The sequence below is a fragment of the Falco cherrug genome, unplaced genomic scaffold, assembly GCF_023634085.1.
Source record: "Falco cherrug isolate bFalChe1 unplaced genomic scaffold, bFalChe1.pri scaffold_58, whole genome shotgun sequence".
Lineage (NCBI taxonomy): Eukaryota > Metazoa > Chordata > Aves > Falconiformes > Falconidae > Falco > Falco cherrug.
This window is the reverse complement of record NW_026599496.1, coordinates 561,776-571,761: the sequence shown is the minus strand read 5'-3', so window position 1 is coordinate 571,761 and position 9,986 is coordinate 561,776. Positions and strand designations below refer to the sequence as shown.

General features: G+C 43.4%; 1 protein-coding gene across 1 annotated transcript; it reads left to right on the top strand.

Annotated features, from left to right (window-relative positions):
* Positions 1–237: 237 nt before the first annotated feature.
* On the top strand, positions 238–7,160 carry LOC129735202 (ankyrin repeat domain-containing protein 26-like). The gene is made up of 5 exons (XM_055700555.1): positions 238–364; positions 2,308–2,521; positions 4,696–4,879; positions 6,632–6,721; positions 6,981–7,160. The coding sequence occupies exons 1-5, from the start codon at positions 238–240 to the stop codon at positions 7,158–7,160; spliced, it is 795 nt and encodes a 264-aa protein (XP_055556530.1).
* Positions 7,161–9,986: the final 2,826 nt, after the last annotated feature.

Genomic DNA, 9,986 nt, shown 5'->3' with positions numbered 1-9,986 from the left:
TAAAACTAGTTTCTTGGTAAACAGTCTCTATCAGCTTTTAATCACGTAGATGGGAGCAGTGTTTATGTAGTGATCAACCAGATGTACAAATTGCTGCTGGTATGCAGCTTTATTGTATTTGATACAAATCTGTGGGCTGTGAAGGAGAGAATGAATCATTCATGCATTTGTAATGGTCTGTAATACTAGACAGTGGAATTACAGAAAGTACTGTATTTTTTGTAGGTCAGCATACCAATGGAAGTAACTGATGGCCCTGGTTTAACTCACTCATCTGACCCAACTTCAGAGGATGTCCGGTTGGAAGCTTCAACCTACAAGGAGACTATGCTGCTGTTGGAAGAGCTTGGTGTGGTTCATATGGGTATGTTTTCAAGTCTCTGTCTTCAGCTGTTACAAGTTCCCCTTAAAACATGATTTCTTTGTATGCGCTCCTAAGTATTTTAATTTCATATTTTGATATAGTATCTCTTTGTGACTAGAGATCCCCCTCAAAAGCTGTGAAACTGTCACCTGACCTGAGATGTTGCCTGCATTACCAGCCGATGTGCCTTACGTTATCATTGGTTCTCTGTCTAGTCAGAGCTGGAGAAGCAGTTTCTTGCAAAGTACAGTTCAGCTCCTTCTAATGCGGTCATCAAAAGTCAGCAAGAGCTTTTTCTTCTTTATATCCCCTTGATGTGGTTTACGCCCAGCCACACCTAAACACCTAAGCACCACACAGCCACTCACTTGTTCCACCCCAGTGGGGTGGGGGAGAGCATCGGAAAGGGAAAAGTGAGAAAACTCATGGGTCGGCATGAAAACAGGTTAATAGCAAAAGCCACACACGCAAGCAAAGCAAAGCAAGGAATTCATCCAGCACGTCCCATGGGCAGGCGGGTGTTCAGCCACCTCCAGGACAGCAGGGCTCCGTCACGCATAACAAATACTTGGGAAGACAAAGTGCCATCACTCTGGATGTCCCTCCCTTCCTTCGTCCTCCCCCAGCTTTATATGCTGAGCATGATGCCGCGTGGCATGGCACATCCCTTGGGTCAGCTGGGGTCAGCTGTCCCAGCCGTGTCCCGGCCCGGCTCCTTGCGTACCCCCAGCCTGCTCGCTGGTGGGGTGGGGTGAGGAGCAGGAAAGGCCTTGGCTCTGTGTGAGCGCTGCTGGGCCGTAACGAACACATCCCCGTGCTACCAACCCTGTTTGCGGCACAACTGCAAAACATGGCCCCGTACCAGCGACTGCGAAGAAAATTAACACTATCCCAGCCACAACCAGCACACCCCTCAACAGCTAATGACAAAGAGTACAGCAAAATAATGGCTTTGCTTAAAAATAGTAAGTACATATATATAACAAATTTCAACTGTCATAAGATGCTTGCATATATGCACAAGGCATTATATAAACATAAGCATCACTTACTAGGGCTCTTAAACTATGCTAAAATTTCATTAGGCAAGTGTTAACCTTGGCCGAAGGCCAAACTCCCCCCCCAGTGCTGCCACTGCCCGTCCTTGACAAAATGGGGTGAAAAAGCTTGTGGGTCAGTGTGAAGGCAGGGCTGTCACTTCCCAGGGACTGTCACTGGCAAAACAGACTCCACCGATTAAAATACATTTGGATAGTGAGAAACAAAGACCCCAAACCTGAGAAGGACACGTCGGCACCCCCCCTGCTCAAGCTCTGCCGCGCTCCTTCCCTGCCACCTCCCCAGGCAGCGCGGGGAGGCTGCGGTCAGCAGTCGGGACGTAGCAGTTTCTCTGCTGCTCCTTCCTCGTCCCTTTTCCCTGCTCCAGTGTGAGTCCTCCCCCAGGCTGCAGTCCTTTGGGGAAAATCTCCTCCAGCCTGGGCCCTCCATGGGTCGCAGGTCCTTCGGGAAGGATCCGCCTGCTCTGGCACGGGGTCCTCCGCAGCACTGCGCTGTGGGTATCTGCTCCAGCATGGTTCTCTCCGGGGCTGCAGGGGAATCTCTGCTCTGGCACCTGGAGCAGCACCTCTCCCTCCTCCTTCGCTGACCTGGGTGTTCGTTTGCGGGGCTGGTTTTCACATGCTTTTCCCCTTCTCTGCCCGTGTGGTGGTTTCGCCCTTTCCTACATTTGTTTTTCCTGAGGAGCTGCCAGCACGGCTGAGAGGCTCAGCTGTGCCCTGCGGTGGGTCCATTGAAACCGTCCATGTCCAGCACGGGGCGACCCCTGGCTTCTCACAGGGACCTTCCCACTAACCTGCCACCTGCACCTAATACAGCAAAGCACTGAACAGCTTATACATTGGGCAGTATTTGTGCAGCTTTGTGTCTTTTCTGTCTCAAAACAGGTTCTGCTACTTTGTTGAAAATGCAAAACATACTTCTTGAATATGAACGGAGAATAGAACGTCAGAAAAATCAGTATAAAGCGCTCTCAAGAGAAGTAAGGAAATTGGAAGACGAAAGGGAGGAGTCACAGTTCAGAGCGGAGAAGACTCAAGATTTGAAATCCGTGTTGGCTCACCAAGAAGCAGAATGGAAAAGGGATATCCAAAGCCTTAAGTATGTAAATTGTGGTCTGATAATGTATTATCTTGGTAGTGGTTTTGTTCCGAAAGACACTGATGGTGCAGGCAACAGGATGAGAAGTTTCCAGGCTTTTGGGTTTGGGTTTTTTGAATCCCGTGGGCCAGTTATGCTATGAAGTACATAATGTGAGAGGGGAAAAACGTCCGGATACCAGCTCCATGTACAGTCTTCTGGATGTTGTTCTAACTTTGTTTTCTAGCAAGAAAAGAGCAAGAGAGTGTGTACGGGGAAATCAGATTTATAAGAGAGATTTGAGAGATGGTTGGGTGTTTGGTTTTTTTTCATTTTGTCCTTGCAGCTTCAGTTGGCCTATAATACTAGGATTTCTGGTAACTCCACCCAGTGCAAGTCAAACCAGAGCTTAGAGCATTTGTTTGCTTACCTGTTTGTTTGTTGGAAGGGTCAAGTTTGGGATTGCCCCTTTCCCCACACTCCTGAGCTAGACCCGGAGGCGTGAGGTTTCTCATCGCTGTTGACATCACGTCCGACAGGGGTGGCCAGCAGGCACCGTAGGCAGTTGAGCAAGGACAACTGCAGAGCCCTGGCCTGGGAGGGGAGATCTCCTCGTGGTGATCCCCGGTGGGATGGCGTGGCTGGGGAGCTGGCCCAGCAGGGCCAGGCGGCCCAGGCAGAGAGCGAGCTCAGCAGGAGCCACCGTGAGCTGGCAGCTGGGGCGGCCCGCAGCGGCCTGGGCTGTCTGGGGGGCAGCAGTGCCAGGGCACTGGGGGCAGGCAGTGCCCACCCCTCCTCAGGGCTTGCTGAGCTGTGTCTCGAGCCCGGGGTCCGGTTTTTGGCCGCCCAGCCCAGGAGATCTTGCCCAGCCCGTGTGAGGTCGGCAGGGAGATGCCGGGCTGGCCCGGGGGCAGGAGCACCAGCCCTGTGAGGGGAGGCTGCGGGAGCTGGGCCTGGGGGAGTTGGGCCTCCCAGCGCGGGGGAGGGGAGTACGAGGAAGACGAGGCCGGTCCCAGCTTGGCCTGGGTTTGACTTCAGCAGGTGTTCAAAATCCTCAAGCATCTGTCAAGTATAAAGAAGTAGTATTTTCATTCTAAGTGAATTCTCCAAGCAGCGTTAAATTTATTTTTAATTCGCAACTTTTTGCGAAATTACACTAGAAATTACATGTAAAGCTTTTTCCTTGCAATATACACCATTCAAATACAAATGCTTCTGTCAGTCTTTCAAGTAATTTTAGTGGTGGTTGATTCTTGTTTTGCAGAATTTCTAAAGCAGGCTTTCAATTGGCAGTTCTTCCCTTACGTTGACGATTTTTTTTAATTTATTTTTTTGTTCACTGTTGCGAGTATATGGGAAAAAATAGTCAAAATAATGATCAAACACAAAGCTGCTTGCTTGTTTGGGTACCGTGGGCACACCATGGACCGTTTTTTACCATGTCAGTGCTTATTGCTGATTGTTTCAGTTGGTAAAGAAGCTGACCTTCCATAAGGCTTTCCTTGTAAGTCAGCTTCAAAATGGAATTGCTGTAGTTTCTCCCAGAGGTAGATCCAACTGAGGTTTAAAACTGTTTTTAATCGTATTCAGCTTAAACCCCATGCATTTCTGAATCTGGTTTTGAACACTGACATCCTTCTGGAGTAAACAGAAGCTGCTTGTTCTGCCTGTGGTCAGCAGTTGTTTTAGACTTACAGAAGGCTTGCTGAAAAATTGTTGGGTCTGCCACAGATAAGTGGCGTGCTGATTCACCAGTATTGCTTCTGGTCACTGAATCCGTAATGTGTAGGCAATGCTCAGTATACTAAGAAAATGTATACTAACCATAGTAAAAGTTTGCGATGCTTTGATCTGATGAGACAACAAACTCCTTTTTCAACAAAATGGCTGTAATATGAAGATGGGTTTTTTTAATTTTATTATAGAAGTGTGCACACTGGAGTGTGTTTCCCTATACAAACTTACAAATAACTGATAAATCACTCAAAGTTTTTTTTCTGTATCTTGTACAACTGATACCGTGCACAATGGAATGAAGTTAGAATTCTTTAAAAAGTTGAAAAGTACAGTAAAAATATGAACTCTGAAAACGTTTAACATTTTTTATGGTTTGAGTTGTCTCTGCAAGTCCATCATGTGGAATATCTACTTTTATATCAGTGCTTTTGTTTCTCAAATACTCCGTTAAATCCCAGATGTTCTTTGAAACAAGAAGAAGAAAAGAGGCTCAGAGTAGAAGTGCTGTGTGAGAAAAGGAGAGAAGACCTCCGAAGGAAAGAAGATCAATATTGTAAAGAGATGGAGGAGAAACAGAAACTTGAGTTACAGTCTAGGAATTTAGAAATGGAATTAAGAACACTGAGAAAGCTCTTGAAACAGGTATATTAAATAATGAATTAAACTCTTTGTCTTATTTTCTGCTTCTTTTCAATTGTATTCCGGTATGCCTAGAGAAGGAGGCGCTTTGTTCACGGAAGAGGCGCTGGATAACAATTGTCAAATTTTGAGAACAGTAGAGTACAGTTGGTTCACAATTGGGTTGTTCTTTTTTTTTTTGCTTTGCAGTTTATTATTCCTTTTTTCCTTTTTCAAAATTTAGGTTTCATTTGTATTTCAGGCAAAGCCTGACCTTTTTTTGAATTACTACAAAACATCCTGTATTTTGCCTTCTTAAATTTTCCTAAGAAAATTTAAATTTATTTATTTATAGGTGGATTATCATAACGGTGGGGAATCAAAAATGTTTTCAAGTATGCAAGGGAGAATGGGAAGATGTATTGCTAGCTCTGTTTTTTCTTAAGATGCAAGCAGTTTTATTGTATTACTGTAGGCTGAAGAGGAACGTGATGAAACACAGAGACAGCTCTCTCAGGAAAAGAGGGCCAGAGCCCTTCAAGAAGGAATTTTGAACAACCACCTTGGGAGACAAACGGAACTAGAAGAAGAGACAAGAAGATCTATAGGAAAAAAATCAGAGGTAAGCAGATTTTTTTTCTAATAAATCAAATTTCACCATGTTTGTTTTAAAGTCATAATAAATCTTACATAGCTTTTTCTGTTTCTTGATGGTTTATTTACTGTTTACCCGTGTAACTTACCTGGGTAAATACCTTTCTTGTTTTCTCTTATGTCTAAAAGTTCTGGAAAGCAGCATCACTCCTGTATGTACCTGAATTACTTGTGCAAGTAGGAAACTAATAGAAGACACTATTTACCCCGTTTCTTAACCTATCTGTTATTTTCCATTTCATAGACATTTTGTCATCGCTTTTTAGGCTTTCTAGCAGTGAAACACCTAGCTACCTATGGCAAGGTTGACCAGGAAGAAAGTTGTTTGACAGTGTTTGTGTTTCCATTGCTTTTTTTTTTAAAATTAGTTATTCCCTTATTGAACTTACTTCAAGTATGCCTTTCTTTGCCACCTCCACATAACTAAAATTTTATGATCGACTATCAGCAATGAATTCAACTCTCTGTAAGAGTCAGAGTAACTGGAGGAGAAAAAGCAATCATAAACACTGTATTAAAAAAGATCTTGAAAAGAGTTTACTGAATTTCCTAAAGAATGTGCAGTGCCTTGAAGCCTTTTTGTTCTTGGCTGTGCTGCCCAATAAATGTAGGGTGAATGTGTTCAAGTGGAAAAAAGTTATACATACAATAAAGAGGAAATATACAGGACTATTGCATTCCGGGGGTGATTGAGTCTTATAGCTAACTTTCAGTAATACAAAAGGATAAGTGTTCAGAAGACATTTGAGAAGGAAATTACCCTTTCTAGCCTTGTTTTTACCAGATCTGTAGCACAACTAATTCAACCTTAAAGGCAGTATTATAAAGGCATGCACATACAAGAAAGCGCTGTCATTTTAAAAGCTTTGGTTGCTGGTTTAAGGGGGGAAAAAAACGAAACTGTGTATTTGGGATGTTCATTTAGGTTTTAAGGATATGTTGCACTTCTGTTGTGTACGTACATTGTACATGTGCATGGGTTCACAGAGTAGCTTATTGCCTGAAACTTCATCTTTGAAGTCATGCTTCAGTACTAGAAATGTTAAAATGCAGTTTATTGCTGCAGGTTTTTTGTAGATTCATTTCCCAATTGGCTCTTTATTCATTTTCCCTGTCATTCAGGAATCCAGCACTGATAGAGAACAGGATCTGTTGTACAAGAATCAGTTACTACAAGATGAGATTGCTGTGCTAAGGCTAGAACTCACTCAAGTAAGACTTAGGCACCAGGAGGAACAAGGAAAATATTTAAAGGAAAATGAGACCTTGAAAGAAAAAAATGAAGCTCTCAAAAAGGAACTTAAACTGAACAAGGAAGCATTAAGACAAATGTTTTTTCAGTTCAACGCGGAGCTGGACTTAGTAAAGACAGAATCTGCAGTGCTGACTTCCAAACTTGAGCAGACAAACAAAAGCAAAGACAGACTAGAGACAGAAATTGAATCATTTCGTTCCTCCCTGAACGCTGCAGTTCAAGAACTTGAACTTCATTTGTCATCAAAAAGCAATGCTGAACGAAGATTTCCCAGAGAACGTGATGAATGCCTTTGCTTGCAAGTCGAGCTCCATCGTGACCTCTCTGACGTGCAAGAAACCAACAAGAGCTTGTCTCTGCAGCTGTGTAAAGCTAAAAGCAAAGCTAACAGGCTAGAAAATGAGCTTCACCAGTTGAAGCAAATGCTCAGAGAAAAAGCTTTGCTTTTAGAAATGACAAAAAAGAATTAAGTCAAGGCCAGTGTCGGGCACAGGAATGTGATCATGCTCGACAACTTGAGAAAGATCCAGTAAGCGAACCTGTAATAAAACAGGAGTCCTTGCAGGAGCGATTGGCCCAGCTCCAGAGTGAAAACCTTTTTACTCCATCAGCAATGGGAAGAGATGCAGAACAAGAGGATCATGAAAGAAAAAATAGTGGATTATGGGCAGGACCGTTTTAATGACATTTTCAACAAACTTAGAGCTGATACAGAAAAGCAAGTTTATCTAATAGAAGAGTGAAACAAGGATTTAAATGCCAAGTGTACTGATTTAAGGGAACAAGTCTTTAAATATGAGACTGACGTAGTAGAAAGACAGGTAAAGTATATGCGTAGAAAGAACAATTTAAAGTTTGTCCGTTCTTGAAATCAGTTTGTTCCTACAATGTATCCGGTGCAAGTTACATGCATGGGACCAAAGAATACTGATTTGTTCTGGTTTGTTATGTTTCCCTCGGAATTGCGGAAAGTTTTGGCAGCGGGGATATTAGTCCTCAGATCTAAGCAGAGAACAGAAAAAAGGTATCCAAGTCTAAGCTTTGATCAAGAAAGGTGATTCTTCTCTAGAACTTTTTTCCATCTATTTTCCTTAGTCCATGTTATGCCCTATAGAATAGTCTTAAGTATTGGATGGTTTTGATGTAAGTATTGCACTGATGACATGAATGAGAGTGGTATAAAAGGAGGAACCATCCAATACACGAGGGCTGAGAAATGAAGATACAGAGAAGTGAAGTGGTTGGGGATAGATTTATATGAAGCTTCTATAGAGGGGAAAAAATAGGTTCTCTGTAAGCTGCTATCAAGACTGAAGAGTATTAGTAATGTCCAGCTGTTGATTTCTGTATGTGTTTTGAGGGTTCTGAGGGGCCTGCCTGTTCCTCAAAGTTCATGTCAGACGGTGACCTTAAGCTTTCTCTTTTATGATGTGTAGCCACACTCCAGCAGTACTGTCAATCATTGTGAACTGTGACTTGCTTTGTATTCTTACTACCAAAATAATGGGTTTCTTTTGAAGATCATGTGAGAGAGTGTGTGTGTGTATATGTATATAGCTATATATATATATGAGCTATCCAGATTTTTGTAAACCTAATCTATCAGTATTTCTAAAACGAGCTGAGTAAGAAGACTACAAGAGGATGTGATTCAACATACCCTTAAAGTGTATCTCAAAGGAGCTTTCAGATATTTGTATTCATTTAATTGTATTTGTATAGTGAAGAAACAGAACAAAGAACGATCTAACACAAAGTCCTGCCTTCAGTCACCAGAGTAGTATTTGCAGTCAAACTGTGGCTCTTGGATCACAACAGATTTCTTTGGGTTTTGTTAGAAAAAAATACCCGATTGCAGTGTGTTCCTGTGTATTGTTCAAGGAAGAACAATACCTGAGCCTTTTTTATGTGTTAGGAAACAGAAATCCTCATGAACAGCTGCTGATAGTCAAAGGTGCTCAGCTGAGAAAGATGATGAGAGGTCATCATCTGTGCAGATGCCTGCTGGTGGCAGGCAAAATTTCATACTTTTGGGTTCAATCTAGACAGGTCTAATTGTATAACAAAATAAGTTAAAGGCGTATTTCATGTTCTTAGAACTTTCTTCATGCTAATTTAACTGTTTCGTTAGGGCATGTTTGGACAACTGCAGCAGGAGCAGTGCCCTCGATTAAAAAAAAAAAGCCCAGAACTGCTTTGTGCAAGGAAGTATGTAAACTCTGCCTATCAGCATTGCTGCTTTGAGCAACTGAATTGTTCTTCAGTTATCCGACAAGCCGACACGCTGCCCATCAAATGAGAACCAGAACGTATGCCATTTGCAAGATGGGGCAGCCATAAGCTTTCAACCACTTTCCAGCAAGATCAATTCAAGCAAGGTTGTGTATTCATGGATCTTCTCCTCTGCAGAGCCATGAAGAAAACATGAACCGCACTCCCCAAAGGCAAAGGAGCAAACTGAGGGAGAGCAGCTCACTGGCGCCTTTCAGAGCTTCAACAGTCTGGAGAAACGGGAAAAACACCCGTACAAAGATAAACAGCAGCCAAGAAGCACTTTTATAAAATTTATATTGGGGCCTGTTCCAGATCTCAGAATGACTTTATTGCTTTGCATGACTATTAGACCAAGGCCTAAAGTGGAGTGATAGCTTCTGCTTGCCGGGGCATGGTAAGATCACTCAAACGAGTGACCTGAGGTTAAAAAAGTGCTCCATTTCAGTGACACTCCCCAAGCTGCTTTCACCACCAAACAAAAAAAGATTTGCTTTCTCCAGTATGGTGGGAATGATGCCATAAAGTCGGTCAGGGAGAAAAACCCTCTAAGCCTTGCTTGCAAGTTTCAGAAGGCCGGCATTCTTTATGGCAGTGCTGGGAGCACGGGGGAATGTTTCCTCTGAGCGTGCTCACCCAGTTCCTCGAGCGTACGCACTATGGACAGCAGAGCACTTGCACACTCATAGCGCATTACACATGCATTTTCAGTCAGGCACGGGATGGGTTACAAGTTGCTTGCTTTAATGCAAACGAGCACACACCCTCAGACAGCACTGCTGAGGTTTTTTACTAGCTCCCCGTGCTCCCCAAGCGGGGCCTTGCCCTCTCTCGGGGGGTATCTGAGTCAGAGGTCACGATCTCCCCCCCCAACAATTACCTTTGTCCGAATTCCAACCAACATTCTGCGGATCGCAGCACTCTTATCGGCTTGTCTCCTCCTGCGACCAC

What these genes read in the sequence shown, in the direction of transcription:
- LOC129735202 (XM_055700555.1), top strand. Translation starts at nt 238, where the DNA reads ATGGAAGTAACTGATGGCCCTGGTTTAACTCACTCATCTGACCCAACT. An exon ending in AGGGATATCCAAAGCCTTAA is followed by an intron (nt 2,522 to 4,695) that starts GTATGTAAATTG and finishes GTTAAATCCCAG; the next exon opens with ATGTTCTTTGAAACAAGAAG. An exon ending in TGAGAAAGCTCTTGAAACAG is followed by an intron (nt 4,880 to 6,631) that starts GTATATTAAATA and finishes CCTGTCATTCAG; the next exon opens with GAATCCAGCACTGATAGAGA.